The 27,572-nt window shown below is 39.2% G+C and overlaps 4 protein-coding genes and 1 long non-coding RNA gene across 17 annotated transcripts; 3 read left to right on the forward strand and 2 right to left on the reverse strand.

The window, feature by feature from the left end:
• Window positions 1-505: 505 nt before the first annotated feature.
• Window positions 506-5,409, forward strand: LOC105566119 (methylglutaconyl-CoA hydratase, mitochondrial). Of its 2 annotated transcripts, none has more exons than XM_012019861.1 (3): window positions 506-606; window positions 3,492-4,290; window positions 4,744-5,409. In XM_012019861.1, the coding sequence occupies exons 1-3, from the start codon at window positions 588-590 to the stop codon at window positions 4,901-4,903; spliced, it is 978 nt and encodes a 325-aa protein (XP_011875251.1). In that variant the 5' UTR covers window positions 506-587; the 3' UTR covers window positions 4,904-5,409. The 2 variants fall into 2 exon arrangements, with proteins under 2 accessions (XP_011875251.1, XP_011875252.1); XM_012019862.1 differs by lacking the exon at window positions 506-606 and adding an exon at window positions 2,864-3,312.
• Window positions 5,410-5,417: 8 nt separating this feature from the next.
• LOC105566121 (phosphomannomutase) lies at window positions 5,418-14,455 on the reverse strand. Of its 6 annotated transcripts, none has more exons than XM_012019866.1 (8): window positions 14,343-14,455; window positions 13,763-13,935; window positions 12,208-12,327; window positions 11,995-12,124; window positions 7,390-7,485; window positions 6,627-6,821; window positions 6,269-6,536; window positions 5,418-6,031 (listed from the first exon to the last, which is right to left on the reverse strand). In XM_012019866.1, the coding sequence occupies exons 5-8, from the start codon at window positions 7,447-7,449 to the stop codon at window positions 5,766-5,768; spliced, it is 789 nt and encodes a 262-aa protein (XP_011875256.1). In that variant the 5' UTR covers window positions 7,450-7,485; window positions 11,995-12,124; window positions 12,208-12,327; window positions 13,763-13,935; window positions 14,343-14,455; the 3' UTR covers window positions 5,418-5,765. The 6 variants fall into 6 exon arrangements, with proteins under 6 accessions (XP_011875256.1, XP_011875255.1, XP_011875254.1 ...); XM_012019865.1 differs by having other exon boundaries at window positions 14,253-14,455; XM_012019864.1 differs by having other exon boundaries at window positions 14,060-14,455.
• LOC105566120 (N-sulphoglucosamine sulphohydrolase) lies at window positions 9,388-13,726 on the forward strand. Its single transcript, XM_012019863.1, has 10 exons — window positions 9,388-9,572; window positions 10,348-10,477; window positions 10,543-10,679; window positions 10,754-10,904; window positions 11,063-11,301; window positions 11,420-11,539; window positions 11,870-12,067; window positions 12,153-12,322; window positions 12,441-12,587; window positions 13,069-13,726. Exons 1-10 carry the CDS (start codon window positions 9,461-9,463, stop codon window positions 13,213-13,215), a joined length of 1,551 nt encoding a protein of 516 aa, XP_011875253.1. The 5' UTR covers window positions 9,388-9,460; the 3' UTR covers window positions 13,216-13,726.
• Window positions 14,456-17,215: 2,760 nt separating the features above from the next.
• LOC105566122 lies at window positions 17,216-20,459 on the forward strand. 3 transcript variants are annotated; one of them, XR_001009252.1, is made up of 4 exons: window positions 17,269-18,100; window positions 18,186-18,424; window positions 20,028-20,149; window positions 20,260-20,459. It is a non-coding gene; the product is annotated as an uncharacterized LOC105566122 (long non-coding RNA). The 3 variants fall into 3 exon arrangements; XR_001009251.1 differs by having other exon boundaries at window positions 17,270-18,100; window positions 18,195-18,424; XR_001009250.1 differs by having other exon boundaries at window positions 17,216-18,424.
• A 1,446-nt stretch (window positions 20,460-21,905) lies between these two features.
• LOC105566124 (thiamine transporter 2-like) lies at window positions 21,906-26,471 on the reverse strand. 5 transcript variants are annotated; one of them, XM_012019872.1, is made up of 8 exons: window positions 26,316-26,459; window positions 26,175-26,203; window positions 25,851-26,037; window positions 25,382-25,766; window positions 24,873-25,298; window positions 23,838-24,030; window positions 23,563-23,698; window positions 21,906-23,482 (listed from the first exon to the last, which is right to left on the reverse strand). In XM_012019872.1, exons 3-8 carry the CDS (start codon window positions 25,971-25,973, stop codon window positions 23,297-23,299), a joined length of 1,449 nt encoding a protein of 482 aa, XP_011875262.1. In that variant the 5' UTR covers window positions 25,974-26,037; window positions 26,175-26,203; window positions 26,316-26,459; the 3' UTR covers window positions 21,906-23,296. The 5 variants fall into 5 exon arrangements, with proteins under 5 accessions (XP_011875262.1, XP_011875261.1, XP_011875264.1 ...); XM_012019871.1 differs by having other exon boundaries at window positions 26,175-26,232; XM_012019874.1 differs by lacking the exon at window positions 26,175-26,203 and having other exon boundaries at window positions 26,419-26,471.
• Window positions 26,472-27,572: the final 1,101 nt, after the last annotated feature.

Here is a 27,572-nt window from a genome sequence, read left to right on the forward strand (position 1 = left end):
AGGGAATTTCGTCATTTCGTTGCATTTTATATTAATTTTCAGGCGAATTTGCAAAGATATCAATATGGATTTCCGTAAATCTACGCGAAAAATTTAAAATAATGCGCATTTAAAAGTACGAAAATAGCTTTAGCCAATAAAATCGCAATTGTACATACATAAAGTAAAAAAGCATCCTGTATATACTGCATGCGTTTCATACGTTCCAGCTAATATATGCGTTTGAGTCACGGTTAAAAGTTAAATAATCTTTAAATTAAGCGTGTTTATGGACGTGTCAATACATTAAATCAGCAACGTAACGATATATACATAACATTGGCGGCGGATTTCTCAACTTTCATTATAAGGGAAATTTCACCGCGTCAGTCCTCGTTGTAACGAGGTTGCAATGTTACATCCTAACAAATGCCGCGTGAAAAACGCGCGTATCATTTCTGTTGACGCGGCAATAGTGCGACGGTATCTTTTTACCGCATCTACGACTCTATTTATGTTAATAGACACGTTTCCTGCACGGTTTTAAAAGTCAGTAAGCGAGAACTGGTTCTCTCCTCGTGACGGACGTTGGCTTCATCAAAGTCTCCATGGTTTTTAATAACATAGGTACGTAACTACTGTGCAAAAGTAGAAGAAATTTCTACACCGATAAGATTCTCTCCTGCAGCCCAGGAGTCAGCGCGCAGCAGCGTCGTCGCTGCCAGAAATAAACACACATTTGCATACAAATGTTTTCCTCGGAATGTATTACGGCGATACGCTGCGTGGTTTGATCCCCCAGCTGATAGCACGCGTAATTTATCGATAATTGCAGTTTCGCTGTGGTCTAACGTGGCCTCGTTCAGTATCATATTAGTTTATCGCCAAACTTGGAATGTGTCCCCGTCAATTGTACCTTTCGAACGTCGCACGAATAATATCGACAGCTGGTGTGGAAGCCGCTTAAAACTGTCGAGTAAATATTGAGAAACGTGTTATTAAGACGCGTACGAGAGTCCCACGAAACTACCGGCCATTGCGACACCTTTACCGATTTCCCAAGTGCTTTTACATCACCTGGGAAGAAAAACATCTTTACTTCGGTTAAGGCCCGGTTTTCCATTTTCTGGTTAAACCAGAGATTAGCCGACTCTCCATCTTCTAGAGGAAAATCCCTTATTATAAGATAACGGGTTTTTCAACATCCACCTGGATAGCATTCGTGTCTAAAAGACATCTTTCAGACGGCACTAAGTTGTCTTTTAGACATGCACGTCTAAGGCCTGGTTTTTCATTTTCTGGTTAAATGTTAACCAGAGGTTAGTCGACTACCTACCCAGTGAGACATGATTCGTCGATCGACGTGTCATTTCTCTCTGGGTGCCTCTTCTTAGATAATAATATAGAAAAAGATGGAGAGACGACCTCCCCTAGCAGAAAAAATTTTGGCATGTTCTTTCCGATGGACCACAATTGCCATGAGCTTCGACAAGTAATTTATGAGCTGTAGCTGCAGTTTTTTTTCAAATCAAAGTAATGAAGCAGCACGTGTCGATAAAACAACTTATCACGTTCCACGTTTAATCAAAAGAAAAAAAAATGGCACTGTTCGCTCAAATGAATCCTTTCGCGCTGAATTTTATTGACAAAAGTCTAATCTTTAAAATGCAGCCAGTTTCAGATGTCAAAGTAATTTACACTTACAACTAGCGTCATCTAAATGTGAGCCGCGGAAACTAACTTTACCACCTAATAGTATTTCATGAAAATGTACAATTTTGTAAAAATTAGTACAAAACTTTACCAGTTTTAAAAATTTGAGAAACAACAAAATCGTCTAACATCTGCTTACTTGTAGAATATTACGAAAATTAACAAAAGTGTTCCAATTCTAGCATCTTCATGTTGACTTTTACAAGACTTTTTAAATTTACGTAGAATTTCTTAGATTCTGGCAGTATATATATATATTTTTTTGTAGAATTATTTCCGGCAGGATCTGGTTAACAGTTAACTAGAAAATGAAAAACCGGGCCTAAAAGGTGTCTTAAAGATCTTCACGACGTCTTTTAGACGTGCATTGCTGTCTGGGCAATTTCACAAATCTTTTTCCGCAACGATTACGCGCACGGTCTAACAATGAATTTTCCGCCAAAAAGATTTCACCCCAAGGGGCAACAAATTTCGCAGAAATCCCACTGTCTCATTTTAGGAGCATATCTCATGATAGGAAACTCTTCTCTATTATCTAACAATAAGAAGAGACAGAGAGTCAATTCTGTATCTTACAACATAGTAAAAATGCCAAAGTGAGCGGCTTGTCTCTTTTTAAGGGGACGGTTAGAAAGAGACAGAGTTATTGACCCCCAGGTAATCGACTAACCTCTGGTTGAACGTTCAACGGGAAAATAAAAAAAAAACCGGATCCCGAGAGACAAATAAAAGTGAAATAAGAAGCGAGCTTTAGTTTTCGCTATTTCGGCCCATCAGCGCACGGGTCTCGTTTTCATTCTTGGGTCAGGCTGCATTGTATTTTACTTTCATTTTAGCCCTAACGTTTATCGCCTCGCACGCACAAAAAACATGCGTATTATAGTATGTAAATGTGCGTCGAGCTTGAACGACTTTGCGGATCAGGGTCAATCAGGGACGTCTGCGGAGGAGAGAAAAAGCGAAAAGGAAGAATCCCCGCGGCCCCGCCGCGCCGGAGCCGGGGACGGAGACAGAGAAAGAAAGGAGAGAAAGAGAGAGAGAGAGAGAATCCAGTGGCACCCTCTCTCACGCGAATTGGGCATCTCGACGGGAACGCGGCTGCACGCGCATGCGCGATGGATCCGACGACACACGTGCGAATGTTGCTTTCGTTCGCCACGGCGAGACGCAAACAGTCGTGGCCGCGACTTGGACGCGGTTGTGCTCGCACGCGGGGGGGATTTTCGTACTGTGCCTCGCTCCGACTTTCCTCGACCCATCCCTACCACCGCGGTCGTCGCCGCGTCGCCGCCACGCCACCGCCGCCGCCGCTGTCGCCGCCGCCGCCGCTGTTGCAATGCCGCTGTGACCGGAGTCCGTAAAGTCCAAGGAGTCGCGACGCGGCGCGGAGCGAGGCATCCCCGCACGATCCGCGGAAATCAAAGCTCGCGAAAAATTTGTGCGCGCCGGCCCGCGTACGAATCCCCGACTGCCGCTCGCGCGCCCCGACGCGAGAATCTCCTGTTGCTCCGCCGCACCGTAATCCCGAAATAGGATCAAGGATAACGACGTCGTAAATTTTTTCGCGTCTACGTGCCGCGGCGCCGCGCGAGAGCCGAGAAACCGGTCGGTTGTACTCGAGTAAGTTTTCTCTCTCTCTCTTTCTCCTCGGAGATTATCGTATTCGCTTAAAAACCGATACGTTGAATTATCGCGGGGGCACCGCGTACGATTTAACGTACGATACGCGAATGATTGAAATGCGGTAAGAAATAGAAATGTTTCTCTGCCGAGGGATATAAAGATTCTCTTTTCTGCAGATTCCCGTTTGAAAGAGGAAACAAGTAGGAAACAAATAGCCTCCACCAAAATGGCTTCGTTAGTGGCGAGCGTGAGAGTATCCAGCTCTCTGCACTACCTGTGCGCTTGTGCCGCGAGAACATTGGCGACGAGCGCGATGCCGAGTCCTAAGGACGAGGCGAGGGAGGTGATCGTCAATTACTTGGACGGCAAGGACAACGGTATCGCCGTATTGGGATTGAACAGGCCGACCGCTCGCAACTCCTTCGGCAAGCTCCTGGTCTCGCAGTTGAACGAGGCGCTGGCCTCCATCAGGCAAAACAACAAGCTGAGGGTGCTGATAATACGCAGCCTGGTCCCGAAGGTGTTCTGCGCCGGGGCCGATCTGCGGGAGAGATTCAAGATGGATAACTCGGAGGTGCTGCGATTCGTGTCCTCGCTGCGAAGCCTAATGACCAACGTCGAGACCCTGCCGACGCCGGTGATATCGGCCATCGACGGGGCCGCGCTGGGCGGAGGGCTGGAGCTCGCGCTAGCCAGCGACATCAGGGTCGCCTCTGCCGAGGCCAAGATGGGCCTCGTGGAAACCAAACTAGCTATAATCCCGGGCGCGGGCGGGACGCAGAGACTGCCGAGGATAATCGGGGCGTCCAAGGCCAAAGAGTTGATTTACACCGCGCGGATTCTCGACGGCGAGCAGGCGATGGAGATCGGTCTCGTCAACGAGGTGGTCCCGCAGAACAAGGTCGGCGACGCGGCTTACCAAACGGCCCTCTCGATCGCGAGAGAAATCCTACCCAACGGCCCTATTGGCGTGAGGTGAGTCACCGTTCCGTGTCCGAGTATTACAAATCGAATTATCCACTATTGTATAAACCTATGCAAACAAGAGCGTATAATATGAATCGTAAAAAGGCACAAACTAAAGGTAAGAATTGGAGACATTAGTTACATGAAAAGAGAGCCATGTAGTAAAAGCAAACGTTGAAGAACACAACGTTTTATAATGCGAAAGGACCGCGGAAAGTACGTCATTGTTATTATCCTACAGTAAGAAGCAGATATTTCAACGTGATAATGACTCAGAATCGTTGATACGATCACATATTATGTAATATGCATCACACCACACACATTTATCATCTACTTGTGCTTATCGAGTAATACGCGATTCTCCGACGCTCGTATTTTACTCGTGACTTCCACTTGCGGACGGAGGCACAATACTTATTTACTGATATTCTTTCCTTAATCCTATGTTACATCGTGTAGATTGGCGAAAGTGGCTATATCTAAAGGCACAGAGGCGTCTCTGGAAGACGGTATGGAGATCGAGGAACAGTGCTACGGCAAGCTCGTGGACACGAAGGACCGAGTCGAAGGACTCGCGGCTTTCGCGGCGAAGCGCGTACCCGTCTACCAAGGAGCGTGAAAACTCGCGGTGCCATAACAAACGCTTAATTCACATATCACGGAACGGAATACATTTTATATCGTACATACGTATATAAATATACGTATCAATGGTTACTAAGTGACTATATATTTTTTAAATAGTTTATTAGAGGTGCATTTACGCAAGCTGGAAGTTACCTAAAATGACAAAACAAAAAAAATACTAATGTCAAAAGTTTCATGCAAATTACGACAACAGCTGTTACTGCATTAACCTTGCACATTTGCTATTTACATATGCTAATAAGCCGCCTTTTATATCTCGTCAGCAGCGGAAAAAAACACATTCTACGTCATACCGTGTCATACTTCCAATAAATACTATAACACTTTTCTCACTTTAACATTGTTATCGTTTTTAACGTAGTTTTAATATATATGTACATATGTATGCGTAAATGTAATGATATATGCGTGGTCGTGTATGCACATGTAAGACAATGGAATTTGTTTCAGATGAAAAATAAACTATATATATATGTATATATTCATAATGCCAATAACCTTTTTATTCAGCATTTACGACTTGAGTGCGGTAGGTGACTTTGTGTATCGATAAAACAATCAGAGAAAGAGCATATGTACAAATACATTTCTAACGTGTGCGTGGAAACAATTGTGCCCGGAGCTTGAGAGCGCTCGGAAATCCTACTCGAAGCTACGAGTTAAATACTATACTTTCGTCGTCGGGGAATGTAATATAATTGGCGAAAAGATAAAAGGAGAACTAAAAAGGAACGCAAACAAAAATGAGTCTGTTGTACAATAACGTATATGCTAATTAAAAATGCACATTCATCTCGGCCTAGAAAAGTATTTTTTTTTTAGGCCTTAGCCTATTAAACACATTGCATTGGAACATTAAGCTGCTCCTTCTCCCTGTTTTCTTTCACGACTGTCATAAGAACGTTCAACTGATTTACGGTATCCTTGGGACAAGTGACGCGGTGTCCTACCGTCAGATCGCTCTCGTAAATCTCGTGATCGTTACCGCCCTCGACAGTTTTGTCGCCGAAGAAATGTATCTCGTCATATCCCTGAATATGACGCAAGCAATATGTTTTATCCCAACCGTTGGGAAATACATCGAAAGAGATTTGTCCCCCTTAGAAAAAAAAAACACAAATAAATTTGCTTAAACGAGAATTTACGTAGTGCATCAATTTCGTCACGTTAACTCGCGCACGTCAGAGGTGTACGAGATCGTTGCAATAATAAAATATAAACGGTAACATTTTGCAACAGCTTAATAAATGTTAATTTGTTATATTAAGATTTATCTACACTACGCTGTATAGCCGGTTAAAGTAATTCCTTAGAGTTATTTCTACATGTTACTTACCGATGCTGTAAGTCAGTGCCAAATCAGGAAACTCCTTTTTAAGAGCCTGTATGAATTTCTCACGAGTATGATGCTCGCTGTCGTATTCGTTAAATTGCTCGCGTTCTTTCTTACTGCAATTCCGTCCTACGGGCGTAATGTTCATCATGCCCGTGCGAAATTCTATAAATGTTCCACGCTTAAATGGCAGCTTCAGCTCGGATATGTATCGCAAGGCGAAATTGATAAAATCCTGCAGCGCATCCTCTCCGAGCATGTCTTGGATCGACTGAAATTTGTGACACGTTTATGTTAGAAAAGAAGAAAGGAAATGCATCCTCCGCCATTATCTCTCGACGCAACTGCTTTCACTACTTACTTGAGACGGTAGAGCCTTGCCGCTCTTAAAAGCGATAACGCCATTTTCCGCGAAGACGTACTTATACTTCTCAAAGAGGTTTCCGCCGCCTAGCTGTTCTTGAATCTTGATTAAGTCAGAGCCCCCGACTACAGCGAGGTCAAACTCCTTCTTCACAGTTTCTAGGAGAAACTTTTCAACGCTGGGACTGATCGGCTGTGAAAAACAACGAACTTTTCTTAATCAACAAGTGAATGAAGGAGGCCAATCTTGACGAGCGCGAAAGTCAACGAGGCAATATATGTTTTCAACTTCCAGATGTTGCGGTTGAAGTACAGATCCGCGTTTCGGCGCACAGTGCTTTCATCAGCGCAAGTTAAGCTCAAAATTAAAATTAAGCGATTAAGCAAAGCAGTTGATCGACCAGCTATGCGTTTTCTTTCAACACAGAAAATTTATTGCGAAAAACATTACCTCAGCCAGGGTTTGAGCCTGGACCTCCCTTCTCTCTAGACAGGCGTCTCAACCAGTTCGACCACCGAGGTAATATTTTTCGCGATAAATTTTCTGTGTTAAAAGAACAAACACATGGTCGATTAACTGCTTCGCTCAATCGGGTCGATTCATCGGCTGGCGTCAAATGATTCTTATGTTAAAATTCAATTTCTTCTTAGTCAACAGAGGTAAGGATACAGGATCTTAACGCAGTTGTCCCAGTGACACCGCCTAAGCAGGAATATAGCGTGGGTCGGCGATGGGCCCCGTTCGGTTACGCGAAACGCACCTGCCGCGGCTCGGTGAGCGTGCCGTCCACGTCGAACAGGCAAATAATTTTCCTCGACATGACGCACTGCCGTGTCGTTCAGGCGCTCGGGTTTCTCTGAAACACACATTGTCGCTTTACACGCTAGGAATAGATAAATTAAAGATAGGACTAGGGAAAAGGGCAATAAAATACGAAGATGGGATTAGAAAAATGAAAGAGGATAGGTGGATTAGGAGATGTCAAAAAGAAAAAGAAGAGGAAGGTACACAAGATCTATATATGGAGGAAAGAGAAAAATATTACAATAGGAATGGATGGGGATTAGGAGCATTAGAAGGTTTAAAAAGAGAAAAAGAGAACTGGATACAGGAAATTATAGGAAGAGATAGAGAGGTACAAAGACAACAAGAGGAAAGTATGATAACAGAATCGAGATATAATAAAAGGTATAAAGAGTTAGACAGAAATGGAAATAGGCCTAGATACTTGGAAGACAGGAATGCGGAAGAGTATGCGTCAGGCGATAAGGTCAGAGCGCTAATGAATCTGAGATGCGGTAACCTAGAAAGATACAACAAATACTGGCTAGAAGAAAAAGAACTTACGTTTTTTTGTAATACGGGATGGGATAGTCTTGAACATTATATAAAGGAATGCAGTACGACATCACACTGGTTTAAGAAATTAGGGAAAAACAATAAAGAAATAAGAGATAAGATATGGAGCGACGAATTAGATTAGGGAAAAGGGTACGCTATTAGGAAGCTTTGGATAGAAAGAGAATGCAGACTGCGAAGTTGAAAAAAAAGAAAAAGAGAGAGTACAGGAGGAAGGAGGAAAAGAAATGTAAATAATAAATAAGCAATACAAACTAGTCACTAGTCACGATACGTAAGGAAGAAAGAGAGAGGAATAGAATAAGTATGCAGGAGTGAATGAGTTAAGTACTGTTGTAAACCAAGTCCACTTCTTGGCTGCAAGCTGAAAGTAAATAAATATATATTGTCGCTTTACATACGGAAACGCCGACGAATCACCGAGCACACGCAGACACGTCGCGCACAAAGTGAAATAGAAACGAGGATGCCTACAAAATTACATCGAATGATTACAGGCCAGAGTTTCTTCTTTTAGCTCCGCTACGAGCAGCCTCGAGACGAGGAAGATTACGGGCTCGAAGAGTGGGATTTCAAATCACGTGCCGAGTCGTAGAGGGACAGGTTAACAATCGCCTCGTTTCCCCCCCTTCCCTCTGCTTTGTTAGTAAAGATGATTTGCAGAGTAGTGTACGACACATTATTTCCAGCCCCGATTGACCTAATCGCAATTACGTACATATTTATAGCGCAGGGAAGCGTACGTGCTCGCGGTCACGTTTAATTAGGCCGAATTAGACCGAGAAGATGCGGGAGCCTCGAGCGGGGGGAAAAGAAGCGTACACGTAACCTATAATCCCGCTGCATTCGGAGGATTCGGAGCGACTCGGTATCACCGGCGGTGGCGCTGCAAATTTCGGCATACATAAAAGGGAGCGATGGCATTTCGCGCGGGACCAGCGACAAGGGGCCTCGTTCGACGGGAAACGCGACGGAAGGTGGAAAATACACAAAGGGAGGGGCATATAGTTTGCGTATACGTGGCCGGTTTGACGTATCTCGTACGCGGGTCTCGCGTCGGTGCTCCAGACGCCTGGAGACGCGTCGCGTTGCCAATCGAGCGAGGAAAAATGTACCAGATGCGGCGCGGAGAGCCCTTTTCGCGCCTCCCGTTGACGCTCGAGACGCGGAACGGCCGAGGGTGTCCTCGTCCTCTCGATGGGCGCGCGATACGTGACGCGAACGCACGTGCCGCCCGGCGAGACGCCACGTGACGGACAATCGAGGCCCTTGTCACGTGTCGGCTAGTGCGCAAGAGCAGGGAAAGTTTTCGTCGGCCGCGTTGGCAGTACTTGGCGTTGCGCGCGCGTCACGTGCTTCTCGCGCGCGCGCGCACGTGTGTGCGTGTCGCGCGCGTACACACGTGTGTCGCCCGCGCGGGGGGAGGGGGGGGGGCACGTTTGGCCAGTGTTGGCACGTGTCACGTTTGCGATATGTCGCCCAATTGTTTGAATAAACTATGCCTCTTGTGCATTGTCTTGTTGCGACTACCTGGCACACGTGGAGAACCTGACGCGGCTCGAAAGAATGTGCTCGTACTGTTGGGTAATTGTCGTGACGTACCCAAGGAGAGGAAAAAGTCGGGATGATGTCAATTTGATGTCATATTGACCGAATTTGCGTCAGGTCTTGGTCAATATGGCATCAATTTGACATAAATTTGGTCAATATGACATCAGGTTGACATCATCCTTTCTTCGCCTTGGGTATTTTTTAACGCATATGTTTTATATATGCAACTGCGAGTGTCTTGTCGAACAATTGAAACCAATTGATTGTAGCTTCATATAAATTGAGACGTTTCGTTTCGAAGATGAGAATGTATCTTCAGGAATTGCCCGAAGAAAATGAAGAGTCAGGATGTCAACTTGATGTCATATTGACCGGATTCGTGTCAAGTTTTGGTCCAGATGGCATCAATTTGACATAAATTTGGTCAATATGACATCAGGTTGATATCACCTTGACTTTTTCTTCTCCTTGGGTATTTTTTAACGCATATGTTTTATATATGCAACTGCGAGTGTCTTGTCGAACAATTGAAACCAATTGATTGTAGCTTCATATAAATTGAGACATTTCGTTTCGAAGATGAGAATGTATCTTCAGGAATTGCCCGAGGAAAATGGAGAGTCAGGATGTCAACTTGACGTCGTCTTGACTTTTAATTTTTCCTTGTTTGGAAGTGCGCATTTCAAATGCAAGAGATGACTTAACGAACTCTTTGACTGGGAAAAAAATGGGATAATTTTGTGGTCAGATCAATCGTAGAGCCATAACTCTTGCTACGCGGAATAACGATTTATTTATCAATTCGCAGCTGACGACGCGGGATTCGAAATGCGATCGTACTTGAATAAGATATGCCAAGCCCCTAATTTGGATAAATTAGCAAAGGAGAGTCTGCTGTTCAATAACGCGTATACGTCAGTCAGTAGCTGTTCGCCAAGGTAGCTTTGTTATATTTAAATTGGATCTAATTAACGAAGATATACATTTTATCTTGCATTTGTAGCCGTTCTGCAATATTAACTGGACTACCGAGTCATCAAAATGGGATGTACGGTCTCCATCATGGTGTTCATCACTTCAATTCTTTTGATAACGTGCAAAGTTTGCCGAAAATATTACGCAAAAGCAATATACGAACCGGTAACGAATAACAGATTCCCAATATCGCCGTATTCCAAATTGCCACAATGTACTAAAATATGTTCTTTGCGTAGGAATCATCGGTAAAAAACACGTGGGCCCGAGTAACGTTTATCCGTTTGACTTTGCGTACACGGAGGAAAATAATTCCATTCTCCAAGTAGGCCGCAACATTACTTACATAAAGCTACTAGTCCGCGAATTTCTCTCGCAAAATACAACGCAGTGAGTAACGTTTTACGTACGGCATTTGCGCGTAAATTCATTTTTATGAAACGACATGCAGTGCGACACCGTTGTATCGTGCACTTCGAAAGACTTGTCGGCTTTTATTGTACAGCATTCTGTAAAGCGTTTTCTCGAGTGTATGCAAAATTTTGCAGACCCTTCTTTCTATACGTTGCCTTCCACGATCCACATCGCTGTGGACACAGTCATCCAGAGTACGGTAATTTTTGCGAGAAATTCGGTAACGGCGATGTCGGAATGGGCACAATTCCCGATTGGAATCCAATATATTATCAATGGCAGCAAGTTAAAGTGCCCTACTACGTTCAAGATACCGAGGCCGCGCGGAGAGATATCGCTGCCCAATATACAACAATATCTCGTTTAGATAAAGGTATCTCTAAAATGTTATCTGAGAAATGCTCAAGTATACGTGCATTACGATCTACAGGTGTCGCGAGATCTTTTTGTATGCTATTTGTAACAGTATCTAAAAAGAGTACAACTTTCAGGCGTTGGCCTTGTTCTTGAAGAATTGGAGAAGGCAGGTTTCAAAAACAACACGTTGGTAATCTATACGTCCGACAATGGTATACCTTTCCCCAACGGTCGTACAAATCTGTACGATTCAGGTACGTCAATTTAGTCACATTTAAGCCTAATCTACAATGTACTCTCCGCGTCTAGAAACATTTTATTTTAGATAAACAATCGAAACGCTTAAAAAACGCTTAAAAAGTTTGCCGACAACGTACGATTGTACGGTGTGTAATATACACTTTATCCACTTGCGCAAATTTGTCGAGCGTATTTATTGGCTGCAAAGTAGAATGTTTCTAGACGCAAAGAGCACGTTGTAGATTAGGCTTTGAACTACTGAGGACGCGAAGAAGCTAGCAAATACTTAAAAGTATTAGTGTCGTAGAAACACAATCGAATATTAAAAAAAAAAAATTCTGAAGGTTTGGCTGAACCCATGATGATATCGTCGCCGATCCGTAACCATAGGAAAAACAGCGTGACGTACAGTATGACGTCTTTACTAGACATAGTACCGACAGTATTAGATTGGTTCAATGTAACTTACACGGACGACGATTCCAATGAGGTGTCTCCGCCGCAACTTACTGGCAAATCACTTTTGCCGCTACTTCTCGAAGGTGCATATATGTATCTCCTCCGTATATAAATGCATGCCTGCCGTCGGAGAGATCACACTGCAAATAATCGATACTCCACTTGTAGAGCCCACAGAAAATAATACGGCGGTCTTCGCTAGTCAAACGCATCATGAAGTTACCATGTATTATCCTATGCGCGCGATTCGAACGAAACGCCACAAACTTATACATAATATCAACTACAGGATGCCATTCCCTATCGATCAGGACTTTTACGTATCTCCGACTTTTCAGGTAATCTGAAACAGAAAAGAATTCGAAAGGCAATGTCAGCTTCTTTTAACTGGAGTTGAGACTACGTTAGAATTAATCATTTGGTATAGACGTGATCGATTTATTGTGTCATATGCAGGATATTCTAAATAGAACAAGGAATCATCAACATCTACCGTGGTACAAAACGTTAAACAAGTATTATCAGAGACCAGAGTGGGAATTATATGATTTAAAATACGACCCGGAAGAATTGAATAATATAGCTTCAAAACCGTCCACAAAGGTAATATAAACTTACAAAAAAAGAAAGATCTCGAGACTAGCCTGGTTCATTCGACATTCTACGTTTGCGTACGTTTCATCACTCGTGACTTTCATCCTTTTGTTCCTTGTTAATGTTATCATACTGCTTTCTTTTCAATAATTTACATTATTGAGCGCTGATGGAGGCATTGCGCTGCCGAAACGTTCGCGATTTTTCTCATTTTATACCCTCAAATATACATTATCGTTCTGTCACCTTCACTCGGCTCGTTCTCTTTATTGGCCGTTTTGCATATTTTTAATTTGTTCCCAGATAGCACGCACGTCTAAAAAAGCGTCTTAACGATATCTTTATGACGTCTTTTAGACATGCATTGCTATCCGGGTTGTTTTTACAGGCGTCTTATTATTTGTTTTTCTAAACTTATCATTACATTAATTACATTTGTTCCTCGACAATAGATATGGCACTTAGAATTTTCTGTTATTGTAAATTTTAGAGCGTATTCGTTGACCTCCAAAAACGATTGTTCGATTGGTTGGAGACAACGCAAGACCCATGGCTGTGTGCGCCAGACGGCGTGCTGGAGAAAATCGGACGAAACAGCAACGCTCATTGTATGCCACTGTACAATTTAGACGACTGAGATTCTTTCCTAATTTTAGCTGCTTTCCTTTTACGCTCAAGTGATACTGAGTCACTCAGTTATGCGAGTACTTTATACTCAGATACAACGCCATTAATGTGAGTTTATTAAACTCACTAAAGCACACGGTCTTGTGCAAAAACTCAGTTAAATCTGGTTGAATCTCACTTCTCAAGAACCAAAAGGAACACGCATTCAATTGAGTTATGACGTCACAGGTGAGATTTATCCGAGTTCTCATGTAAAAGGAAAGCAACTATTGATAGCCGATATTGCCTGTTTTCTCTTTTATAATTTTATACCCAAGTTATGCACTTTCCTAGTAGTAAGTATTTAATATAAACTGTGAAATACTCAGTAATGTAGAATCTTTAGCATTTATACCCAAGCGATGTGCGTTAAGAACAAACGTAATCTAATACTCGGGCTGATACAAGGGAATTGTAAAAACGTGCGACATTCGTGTAAACGTGAAGAGGGAAATTTTTGAAATAAATGACAAATATACAAGCTCGGTCTCTTACAATTCCGTATGTAATTTACCAACCTTGATTAAAATTCCTAAGATATTCACGATGATAGAGTAACTTTGGACGACGAGGTATTCTTCGACTCTCTCTCGCGATACTTGGTGAGCATTTCATTTAACTGATGAACATAAGCCGACGATTTGTTGATGGATTTTACCACTGTCCTCAATTCCGTCGCTATTTCATTCATCTGGAAATGTAGGAAGCGTGTCAAACGCGTCATCGTCATCAAAGTTACATTACAGAATGAGCAAAGATGTGTTAACTGTGTAGCGATTGTTAATATTTATACGTAAATACAAGGGGAATCTCACATATTGCTTATAGTTGAGGTATCGGTTATATTTCTGATTGTTATTATAGATCTGTTTAATTTGAATCATAAATAAAAGACACAGAGCGATGCCGCCCAGCACTACGAGGGAATTCGAATTCTGGAGTCCGCGTAAAACGAGCATCACACTTGTTGAGGTTAGAACACTCGATAGGGTACAAAACGATTGTTACATAATTTCAAATTAGGCACGAGTCAAAACGTTAGTTGTTCAGGCAAAGCGCTCTCTCGTACAGCAGCAACGTGTCACTTGTTCCAATTACCCGCATTTTTTTACTTTTACTTTTACACGCGATGTCCGGAGGACTCGTATGACAACGCACGAGGTATCATCACCGATCATCTGACACTGACTTGTGATGTGATTCGAGAGAGGCAACCTCGAGTTTTATCTTCACTGACGACACGTTATATGCACATGGCTGTCTCCCTAGTACCTTCCTCTCTCTCTCTTTCCGATTGTAATAAAATAGATTTAATTTTTCTGAAGGAAAATATAGTTTTTTTTTATTATAAAGAATTAAAAGGGTCAATACTTTTATGTACTCGGAATTAGTTGCTTGTTCAAATTTAAAACCTGCAGCAGAACATACATCTACAAAGAAGAATAGAAGAACAAATTATATTCTTGTTCTGAAACTACAATACAGCTATGACTAACTGACGGTTGTATAAAAGTAATTGATAAAAGAGAAAAGATAATACGTACGTATTGTCTTTTCTCTTTTATCACAGGGAAATATACAGGGTGTCCTAAAACCACCGGAGGTCCTCTTAATGACAGATTCCTTAGAACATTTCCAGACGAAAATCCTAATACAAAAGTGTCGAGGCTATAATAGTTTTTAAATTAGAAGCGATTATTTTTCACAAATGATAGGGCTGAAATTTCGCGCGCTCAGGAACGGCGAAATGACAAGTGATATAAAAAGAACGATATTCATAGGAGCACTTATATCACTTGTCATTTCGCCGTTCCTGAGCGCGCGAAATTTCAGCCCTATTATTTGTGGAAAATAATCGCTTCTAATTTAAAAACTATTATAGCCTCGACACTTTTGTATTAGGATTTTCGTCTGGAAATGTTCTAAGGAATCTGTCATTAAGAGGACCTCCGGTGGTTTTAGGACACCCTGTATAAGAAACTGATAGATTTCTCGTTCCGAGGCAGGAGTGTACTGCGGTCAAGTTAGAAAGAGAGAAACCGATTTTTTTTAATTAAAATGAAACAATTGAAATTTTGGAATTGAAGTGTAGACGAAGATGCCAACAAAACCGTGATCTGAATCTGTGAACGTACGTGAAACGACAATGCCTACGAGTTATATCTGCTCCGGAAATAGGAAGCATTTAAAATTTAAAACATGGTTGAAATCAGACGAGGGATCGCTGCGAGTTGAAACTGGGACTGAAGGATAAGAATTTGTCTTGTAAATTTAAAATCACGCCGCGAATTTAGTCAGGACTTTAGTCAGGACTTCAGTCGGGACGGGGACTTAAGGCAGGAATTTAAACATGAGGATTTGTCTGAGTTATAATTAGAATTTAACGAGATCGATATTATGATATGATAGTGTCACGTGAACTCTTTGTTCGCAGTGCACGACGGTTGTTATCTTGGTGATCACGTACATACATACATGTATCGTATACAATTCACGACAAGCGTGTGATCGTTACAATACGATCGTCTGCCTCGCTCTCAGAATTAAACTCTTTTCTTTCTCCCTTTTGTTCGTTTGCTCGCGATCAAATAGCCCGAGGTTATTTGCTCGTGACGTAAGGATTAGTGAATGATCAAGCGGTGAGAACGTGGCAGGGGAATTCCGTGAGAACCGCAAGAACAGCGCCGCGTGGTCTTCTTTACGTAAATATTTCAAGACGCGTAGGTACGTAATAATCGTACACACGTTCGTCCAATTGAGTCGTCAAAGACTACAAAACCGTAATGCAGAGAATTTTAGTTAAGGTAGTTGTTTCGCGACAGTAATGCTCAGAAGTTTCTTCCAGACAGGAACCAGCACTCAACTATTACAATGATATATCTTGATGCAATATTGTTCTAAAGAATGCACTTACGATTAATGCACAATATAAAATAGATTCGAAATTTTATAGTTTGAGACGTTGTTGCCACTTGCACTACACTCATATCTACTACCCGAGCAGAAATTTTAGTAGGGTCCTAATAAGAATGCCTTAACGCCTCATCGGGCACTTATCAGGCAGCTCTGATAGGCAGCCCTGATTGTAAATGTATAACGTCGAGAATCAAAATTGCCTGATCAGGTTTTCCTTGTCAAAACCTCATTTACGCCTCACAATTTCTAACGAGGAAGGGGGAGGGGGGGTAGTAGGGCATCAGTAGGTTTCCTATTTTAAAAAATTTAATTTTTTAAACTGATTTTTAAATTATGTGAACGGTACTAGTGCTATATGGTACATTCAGGTTAACGTTTATCAAATCCTACGAGGGAATCAGGCGCACCGGATCAGGCACATGTCAGGAATTCCTTATTAGGGCATTCCCGAGGGGGAAACCGCTGAGGGCATTGTGGTGTACAGATTTGCGGCATTACTGGGCATTACTAGGCATTTTTTGGGCATTAGGCCTTGCTGGGGCATTACAAAGATAAAGTAAGATAAAATAAAACAAAACAAGATATTACAAATAAGATAAAATAGGATAAGATCAAGTAATGCCCACTGGGCATTAGTGGGCATTGTTAGTACAAGATTTTGGTCGGCGGTTTTCCCCTCGGGCATTCCTCACTTTCTCCTTATCAGGCCCTGACCATACATAAAGCATGCCTGATTTCATTTCTACTCGGGTACATAATTCTTCAGGCTAAGTGACTGTCTCTTACTAAATTAAGAGTTTTAGTTCACAAGTTCCCCCCCCCAAAAAAAATTAATCTAGAATCGTTAAACAAATTAAAAGACATATATTTTGATGCAGCAGTTGTTACTGATTTGAAAATGTGGATTTTGAAAGGCAACCATCACTTAAAACTACCTAAGAAACTGAAGAAATACAATCGCATAACATTTATTTTTCCTTTCGTCTAAAGGAACATAAAAATATTTTACGATCATGCGACACATTTGCGAAACACCGAAGGAATAATTTTCTGGGAAGCATTAAAATGTCTGAGAACCGCATATTAAAAGTTACAGCGGAAAATTTATTAGTAAAACCAGTATTCGTCCTGAAGCAAAAAGAAAATGTGTCGACTTAATGAGTTAAGAGTTTTATTATCAACTCAGTGGACAACAGCATTCAATATCAACGTGAGATCAGCCGTCAAATAAGTTTAATGTAAAATACTGAAAATGTAAAATGTCAATTAGAGAATTCTGCCTGATCGTGCCATCGTTTACTTTATTTTGATTGTCAAAGTCGTTCGGTCTACGACATCGAGCGTCGGGTATGCCTGTATTATACGTTCGTGGCTTTCGAAAAAGATTCTAGCATTATTATACGAACTCTGACGTCGTCTAGATAAAACTTCTAGATAAAACGAAATAAAAATGGACAGTGTTCTAGCATTAATAACATTGTTTAACAGGAGAATTTCTTCCATCGCACGTCTTAAAATTGTCGTTACAAAATATAAGCTACGTTTATAGAGGCTTCGATCAATTTTGACTCAATTTGGTGCGTTAATTTTGTATTTTCACGACCACTGTGACTGTATTACAATCAATTAGAAAGTTTATGTTACTAATCGGAAAGATGAGAACTTTGACATTTTCACTAAACATTTTCACTAAAAGTTCTTTCATAAAGATTTCATAAAATTGAAAACACTTTTAAACTCGAGGCTGATAATATTGTTAACAATTATATCGAGCTCGCACGAAATTAATTCAGAAATTTATTCGCGAAGGAGAGAAAACGCTCGCGATAAGACTTATCGCGGTTGAACTCCCGACCAGGCCGGCAATCAGGGGTCACCCCAGGATGGAATACTACGTGCTCACGATCTTCCAGAGTCAGTTCCCGAGGCCAACAATACGAGTAATATTTTAACGAATTTTGAAGCATAAGAGATCTTTTCTCCTCGTCTTCCCTGCGAGGAATTAAATAATTCTAAATCGCACAGGAATTGCAGGGGGAAACCGGACGAATGTGTTGACAGTCGACACTCACCGTGAGGAACACCATTGTTCGACAATCTCTCGGATACTCCGGTGAATCGGGAAATCAACAACGTATCGGTCACTCGTAGGGCTAATATTGCGCGTCTGAGCGACGATCGAGAAGAGGCAGAACTAAAGTCCGAGCGATCACGAAGAGACGCCAGAAGAGAATGCCTCTGACCCCACTCTTTCCCCACTACTGGTTCGTCACGTTTGCGCGGAAAACGTCATGACACACACGTCAAGTGATTCAGGATCGGATTACACGAGGAAAAACCGAGGAAGTCTGACAAAGTTGCATTTAAAACTGAATTGCGCGAGAAATTTAAGAAAAATTCAGCAATAATTGAGACTCGTGATTATAATTTAATATTTTTAATTAAATAGATTCAAGGAAGTTTCGCTTATATAATTTTGTGCGTATGTTAATAATAAAATATATTCACCTGGATGGAGAATTAATTCGACCTAACTGGCCACTTTATTGGCAATTAAAATTCTTATTGCGAAAAATATTTATCCCAGCCAGGAAAATATATCCACTTGATTTACTTAAATTTTAAGCGTGAAAAATGGACGCAAGTATCTAACACAAGGAAATATGAGGAGAGTTTTCCTGATTGTTATTTCAGTCGAGCATTTTCTTCCCATTCCGATCCTGAACGCGTTTGTCTGTATATTCCTCTCACGCATACCGATCATTCTCTTAGTTCAGTTATTTCTAATTCAGTCTCTTGGAAATGCCCGTCGTAATCTGATTTTATTGTCAGAAAAATCCCTGCTATTTTGTAAAAAAGCACCGTAATCGCATTAGCCTGTTATAATATTTTCCAAGGAAAACTTATCTTCGAAGACCCTTATCTCGTTCGTAAACAAGAAATTCTTTAACGAGAAATGTGTTCTGAATCATCAAAATGTTTCGAACTTGAACATTTTCTGGAGCTATGCGCGTCAAATAATTTTTTCATTGACGCGACATTCTCTCATCAATTCTCTCGTCGAGAATTTTTAGCGAATTTCACCCGAAATTCACCTACTCCGAGAGAGATTAGTCAGGTTATCAGAACTTTATCATACTAATTCCATTCTACAATTGAATTGGTGTAATCGGTGCATGTAAAAACCACACAAGTCCAAAAATTTGCTTAAACAAAAAAGTTAATTTCAAAAATTTTGGAACTCATTGTTTATACCCTCACCAATTTAATTCTATAAATTAATAAAATTAATTAAATACTTCGAATTTTTAGCAAAACTAATAACAAGTATTACGGTCCATTTATGAGCAAACCGTAGAATATGATAATGTGCGCTGTACAAAAATTACATGTAAAATTACAATTATTACAGTAGGTGATATATTGGGACCATGTATTAAAGGTGTAAATTTACATACGTCAGTAAATTTACTCCTTGTAGGTAAAATTATTACCTTATATGTATAACAAGTAAACTGTTTGCTCTTAATTGTGTAAATGTTACAATTTTGTGTAATTTGTCATCATGTATAAACAAGCATTTACTCAACAAAGAGTAAAATTTTTTTTTAAAGAACATACATTTATATATTTCTGTTATTAATAATGTAATCGCTACACTTATTATGTATGCAATTTTACATACTTTTTTACAGTGTGTCAAACACTAATGTATTTATTCTATTGTTTTATTCAATAAGTATTTTTTGTCATATTCCAAGATATTGGTTCTTGCTCATAAACTGGCCGTAACACCTATTATCTATACATCAAATAATTCCAGTAAATTCAACAAATCTTTATTCGCACATATTTCTTTACCTACAGGACTCTTGGATGGGTCAAGACTGCAAGCAAGTCAATTGGCCTGATGAACGATTAAGTGTTTAACGCTGCCGGTACCTCAACTTCAACTATATTAGATCGTGATGTCAGAAGCGAAGAATCGTGTAAATATTTTTTTGTCTTATAAAACAAGAAGCTTTGCACGCGTCAAGCTGAATTATAATAGTTTCCTCGCATGTTTGATGACAATATTTACCGAAAGTTCTCTTTACAGTTGTTCTCCAGCACAATTCCGCCTACGCCTGTCGGCGTTAAAACGCGGCCACGTTAAGACGACAAATTGAAGGAAATTTACAATTATTTATGAATTCATGTACTGAAAGGAAGAAGTAAATGGTACACCGCGTACAACGATGTCACGTTCTAATTGCAGCACGTTGGCTAATTGCGAAATAAACGTGTTCTTTGAAATAATACCACTCGCTCCCATTAAAGATCGTTAACATGGAGTTAATAATCCTAATCCAATACCCGCCGAGCTTGTGTGCCACATTATCGTCAACAGCAAACAAGACGTTTAATCTTTCCAGCAAACTGCGATTTCTTTAGAAAGAAACTGTTGGTTATTTTTAAAATATTGAAAATAATAAATAACCTCTTTAATGTGTGAAGTAAAAACGGATCAAATTATATTTTCAGAAAAATTCGTTATTGAGAGAAAGAACGTTGCTTCAATTTGCTCTGAGTAAATTAAATCTTAAATTTTTTTATAAAAAAGCGTACGTTTCTCTGCTGAGTAAAATTTTGAATGTTATATTATAACTGTTTAAATTAAATATTACACTACACTAACAATAAGTTATGAGGGCCACAATCTTTTCCGTAAGCCTAATCTTACCTGAAGGTAAATCATCATGATACTGGGGCAGCGGTTTATTACGGAGATTTTTGTTGATAAGAACGTCTTGGTAACAGTGTCTTGTAACAAAACGTATCTGCGAGTGCATTTTTGCGCATCGCCGTCGATGGCTTTATATGTAGTAGCAAAGGCACTCGCATGTGCATTCTCGTTTACAGACGTGTTTACACATTTGTACGCACTTTCGGCACGGATCTGGGAAAATCCCAGTCGAATCAGCATAACATTCATCCGTAATGGACCGCAATTCCTGATATTATTGGAAAGAGAGGATAGAAAAGAGACGTTCGTTTGCGCAAATTGTATAACAATGTAAATGCGAACTGCGGCGAAGAGCTCTGGAAAACCCGGGGAAGATGTTTAATGCGACAACTTGTTACGTCTTTGACAATTCTAATAATGACAAAAACTTAATTAACACATAAAACAAAATAATTTATTTAAAAAACCCTTAATTCACAAAATATATTAAATACATTAAAAACAATTAATATAATTTTTAAAAACCTTATTCACTAATAAGAACATATTGCTGAATAAACTTCTTTTTTATTCTAATTCGGAATTAGATATTGACACAAAAATTTTATTTGACCTAGTCGGGAAGAATTTAATTTAATTTATAAATTCATAAATTTATGGTGAAGATTTAATTAGTAACAAGATTATTCTCGTTGTTTGATCAAGAAATCCAAATGTTTAAACTCCACCATTAATTTATTAAACTAGTTTAATTAAATTAAAAATTTTTTAATTTAATTAAATATTAAACTAATTTAATTAAATAATTAAAAAATATATTTATTTTATTTAATTACGAAATCTTATTTGATATGAAGTTTGTTAAAAATAGATTTCAATTAAAGCAAATTGATATCGTTTTTTTGGATAACTAATCAAAATATCATTAATTTGATAAGATAAGCAGTTCTGATCTTTAACAACGTCTATCTATTTTACAATAATTGAAAATGACTTAAAGGCATAATCACAATTGAAGATTCGCATTTGGGAGGTTTTTATTTAACAAAGTAACATTCTAACAATAGAAACGGTAATTTTTTAAAATAGAGATGTTTCGTAAGTACATTAGTATTGTTTATTGCTGTAAGAAATGTATCTAAATGCAATCAGATCTTATTAACACCTTACTGACCACTTGTGAATCAAGTCGATACTGCTTATCAGCTCGTGCAAATACGTATATAGTAATACGTGATGTGATCAAAAAGAATCGAGACTGGTTGTATAACTTAGCTAATTTTGATTCGCCTCCGCGCTTAAATCTTGTCTAAAATTTCTGCTCTTTATAGCAGAAAGGCCAGCTTTTAATCGTTGGTCAGTACCTTTTGAGCATCCCTAGGACATGCACCGGGCCTACGTCGTATTTCCTTCCACGCGAAAAATGTTGGAAGAGAGAAAACACCATACAAGTTTGTGTGAAACTTTGAGTGGTTTACAAGATTCCAAGAAGGTCGAACCACCGTACAAGTCTTGATCTTTTTGTTCGCAACACGTATATTGCTAGTCCTGCTAGAACTTAGAATTTGTATGTCACTTAGCAAAGTAAATTATTCGTAAAGCTGTACAACTTTGAATAAAAATTGGAAAAAGTATTCACTACAATATCCTGATTAGTTTTGGTGTAGCAGATTTAAATCGAACTATAATCACAATTTTATTAGAACTATTTTTCGAGTAACATATTGTATTTCTTTAAAGTGTAGTTGAGCTCATAACAGTGTCCCTTTTGCAATAAAAACTTGTAAAATTTACAAATAAAACATTCCATTCGTTATATAATAAATATATAATAACCGTTGGTAACAAAAAGCCGGTTAATAGGCATTCGGGCAGTAAAGTGTTAATGTAAGTAATTTTTATTATTCATGTCTTCATCACGAAACAATAATACTAGATTGATGCATTAAATCTCGTTCTTCTCAAATAAAACTGAAACTAGGCAGTCTTGATGTACTAGAGTAATAATTGGTTTCATTGCACTTCTTCCTTCTAAAACAAAACTTCTTCCAAAATGTTTCTTTTGAAAAGAAGAATTTAAAAACAACTTGTATCTTAACAACAAAAAAATTGAAGAAGACTGTAGTATTCTTGACACTCAACGGTACAAAGTATTTCGGTTTTACTGTTCTATGAAAATACTAACAAGTAAGAATCTAACAATAAAATACTGTGAATGCATATATTGTGTGCACCACAATCAATCCCTGCATACAAAAATTCTTAGGAACAATGACACACTGCAAAAGTAACATGTAACATATCGATAACAAAATTATATTATAACAACGATAATCGCGGCGTGGACCGATTCAAAAACTGTATACATAATTCGAGCTAAAAGTGAAATAACAGCTAAAATGGATCTATTTCAACTGTCGCGCTTGGACTTGGACGACTCAACGTTACTGACATCATTCACGGATGATGATTTATCATTACTGCTGATCCGTACGTGGAGGCCTGCGCCACTTCGATAATGTTGCACTACATTAATAATGCCCATTACAATGTATAACACGGCCAGAACCAGAAAGTAGCTGCCGTAGACGAAAAACTGAAACGGAAATCACATCCAGCATTACTTGAGAGATACCCAACACCCAGCCTCGAAGCATTTGTCGCGTATCATCTTACCTGCTGCCTGATATTTAGCATGAGTGTGTTGACGACCACGAACGTCAGCAAACTCTGCGTTAACAGGGCAAAGAATGTGTTCACGCCGAACACAAGGGCGTAGCTATCCTCGGAAATACATTTGGCAACTTCGAAGCTACGAACAAGCAAAACGCCGTTTCACTCCTTTCGTTCCCCATGCGTTCTTATTATAATTGCAATTCGAGTTAAAAATCTATCTCAATTTCTAGCAGAAGTATTTTCTGATCGAATCGCGTTGTTAACTGCGAGTTCACCTTGCAACAGTGACCATGGTGTGATATATCACGCCAAAAATAACGTAACCGAGATACAGAAGCCAAATGTTGTAGCTATAAGAACATCCCACTAGTATACCGCCTTCTAGCAGCGAGAAAACGGACAACGTCACGTCTCCTAGTAGGGTCCAATTTAGCTGTACCTTTCCTATACAAAACACGACCACTGCACCTGGTGAACATAAAAAAAAATGTAAAAAAAATCACATTTATACAATTTTGCTTAACTGGCTAACTCTTCCACAATCGCATTTGCCAATCGAGTCTTTCAACTCATCGATCAGCTCATATTATTCAACTTATATTATTGACGAGTAGCAATTTAGTTAATTGATTATTTATCTGCGTTTATTTAAGCTCTAGTGAATTCATGCATTGTTTAACGTATCTTGCGAAATCTTACGATCAATATCGACTTTAATTGATAAGTAATTCTGCTTGGATTTAAATTAAATGGCATTTGTTAATTAACATATAAATGCTCTTCCAAAGGTGTTTTAAAATATAATATTTTAAACATTAGACTATTGTCAAAAACATTATATTTAAAAGGAGAAGAACTATCATACATATATGTATATGTACATACATGCATATAGTCAAAAGTATATTTAATAAAGTATTATTATATAATATTTAATAAAGTATTAAATATACTTTAGCAAAATTATAGCATTTTTCTCTAAATCTGTAATACAGATAAATATAATCAATTCACAAAGACTGTTTATTGCTTTGATGTATGACATTATCAGTCATTTCTATTAAGCTTATCGATCAGTATCTACTTATTTTAGATTAAAGAGACGAAAGTACTTGTTCTCAGTAGATTGCATTAACGAGGTGGCATTATCACAAGATACGAGGTACAGATATAACTAATTGTTCAGAGTTAATCCATTGTTCTGACTGCCCACTTTGATTTTACAAAATTGGATTTGCAAAAGGTGGATTACAAAATTGGAAAGATATGCATTTCACAGATCCAGAAACAGCTGGGTCCCTCTTTCTTACCCACGATTGCATAGACAAAGTCCACGGCGCCGTTGTAAATTTTGTCGTCCGACTTCACCGCGGTCTGCCACAACAACTGCATGTAGTTGATAACTTGTAAATAGCCGCAGGTGGCTAGCGCCCACCAAATCGACCACTTGACCACGCGGTAGTTAGTATAGGCTTGCACAAAGTGTTTCCACAGCAGCGCATATGCGTTTCTGATTTTGCGAAACAACGGCGCACTTGACACTGTAAAGCAGTAACACTTTGCTTTCCTGTTCCCAACATTGAGCGATGATTCTGGCGAAGTCTTTGAATGTTGCGACTGATGCGACTCGGACCCTCCTTTCCCTTGCTCCACGCTTGAAATACTGGTGCGATGGAAGTACATGGACTGTTTCACAGAAGGCAGAAAGAACGACCATACTGTCGCAACAACGCAGGCTGCAGAACAAATCGTGCAACATTATGTTACAGTTTGAACGTGCACTTAATTTGTATACCAGAAGTTACCTCACTATGCGTACCTGAAAGAGTTATAAAATTGAGTTGATGATAACTCAGCAAGTCGAAGGAGGCGGTTAATTGCGCTACGACGCCAGACATGCTACGACCGAACAGCGTAGCTGCTTTCGTGTGACCAGTCACCTCTTGATAGTGCTTTTTGTCCACTTTGGCATATATGTAAGTATAGTAGGCCACTTCTGTGGAGAAAAACAGGCCGTAAAAAAATTCCACAATCTGGAATACTATCACAGACTTTCCGAGTATTATCATGATGAACGTGACGATGCCGGAGAGACCACATAATACAATGATAGGTTTATATCTGACGAAGTCTGTGATCAAGAAGACAAGTATTAACGTTGCTAAGTAGCTGTAGGTAGCCACAGGATATATCTGTTGATTCACCTGAAAGATTGAACATTTTGTTAACATTAATTATCACTTAATTATCGAATGGACATAAAATCACTCAGTGTTTTAAGAACCAACTTCGTCAGTCGTAAAATTTTTCCATGGCCCGGTCAAGTAATCGGTCACAAATGATTCAGAGGGTCGGAAGTCCTTAAAGCATCCAAACATGCACAAGATAAACGAGATTTTGATCCAATTCATTTTGTCAATGCTCGCGCTGTTCAACAAAGTACCTCAACAGGATTAAGAAATTCTCAATGCATCTCTACAAGAAGAGAGAAAAAAAAATATATATATATACATTTTACAGGGATATATATAATTAGTATTGTGTCTAATGAAATATTTATATAATACAATAAAATTAAGTATTTTTCGCAATAGAATTATTCAGACACTAACGTTCTGTCACGGTTCTTCGTCCTTTGTCCCTTTAAATTTGTGTTTATCACATGTGAGCCTTATGAATTTTATTAATTTAATAAAATAACATACGTTCAGTTTTATTTAATACTATTTTGAATTAATTCTTTTCTACACTACCTAATATCTGTTCAGTTATTAAAATCTATTGAAGGTAAGCGTTTTAAATATTTTCTTATGCAATATTATATTCCACTTTACTCCAAAAAATTCTTGTACATACACTCTCCAATGTCTGCTGTCTGCTACTGCCTTTACCTACCACTGTATATACAGTAGCGACACTATCGCACCTTTGATGTAACGTACGAAATTCAACTGCACATGCGCTAACTAAGCAGCTGACCAATCACATGCCCGTTATCTCGAACTGAACTTCTAGCACCGTTCATTCTCCCTCCTTCTATCTTCAACGTGAAAAGAAAAAGAGAAAAGACAAACGGTGCAAGAAATTTAAAAAAACAGAACATGTATCATATAATATTTTATTTTACTTTCTCTTCCTTTCATAATTTTTTCTCTTTTTCGAACTTATTACAGGTATTTCATTTATACTAGATATTACATTTAACATATACACTGAATTAAAAAGACGTAAATAATTGAATAATAAACTTTATAGAAAATTAAAATATAAAACTCACAGAATAATATTAAAACAATATGCTTACAATTATATGTAGATTGACTAATAAAAAAACTAAAACAAGCAAAACAGCATCGTGTGCCGATGGCTTAATACTACAAGTAATATTACAACATGATCAAACTTATGATTCGTCAAATAGAAAAATATAAAACTTCGTATGTAGGTGCGTATATAACATACAGACGACCTCCTCAGTTGTTGTCACGTTACATGGAACGTATTTATTAGGGTAGCAAACAGTTAAAGTTTCAGTTGTTGGTGATCTCCTGTGGTAATAAAATCGCGATTGCCTATTTTTCGTTTAGAAAACTTGTGAGATGAGATATACTAACCATAATTGAGACATGAGTGTTACACCTAATCCCCGCATACTTTTATATAAGGTGAGTCACTAGAAATAGATTGCACCTGTCTTGCTTTAAAAATGTGTCTCGGTGTTTCACGTACAATTTCAAGGAACGACAAAATGATTCTAGCTATATTCTATTAATATACCTTCTTAAAGTTGTAAAGATCAGTCCTTTTTCAAATTAAATATATATTACCACTGCTTCTACTTTTGTTACATTGTTAACTGATACAAAAAGATTTTTTAATTCATTTTATCATCAAAAATACTCAAGGATTAAATCGACCAAGGCTGGCATTTATTTTAGTTTACATTTTACCACGACGTTTCGGCCAGTAATACTGGTCCTTTTCAAGTGGATCCTATTGCTTGTGACAAC

The sequence above is a fragment of the Vollenhovia emeryi genome, unplaced genomic scaffold (genome assembly GCF_000949405.1).
Source record: "Vollenhovia emeryi isolate VEMERY1.0 unplaced genomic scaffold, V.emery_V1.0 DF939147.1, whole genome shotgun sequence".
Classification (NCBI taxonomy): domain Eukaryota; kingdom Metazoa; phylum Arthropoda; class Insecta; order Hymenoptera; family Formicidae; genus Vollenhovia; species Vollenhovia emeryi.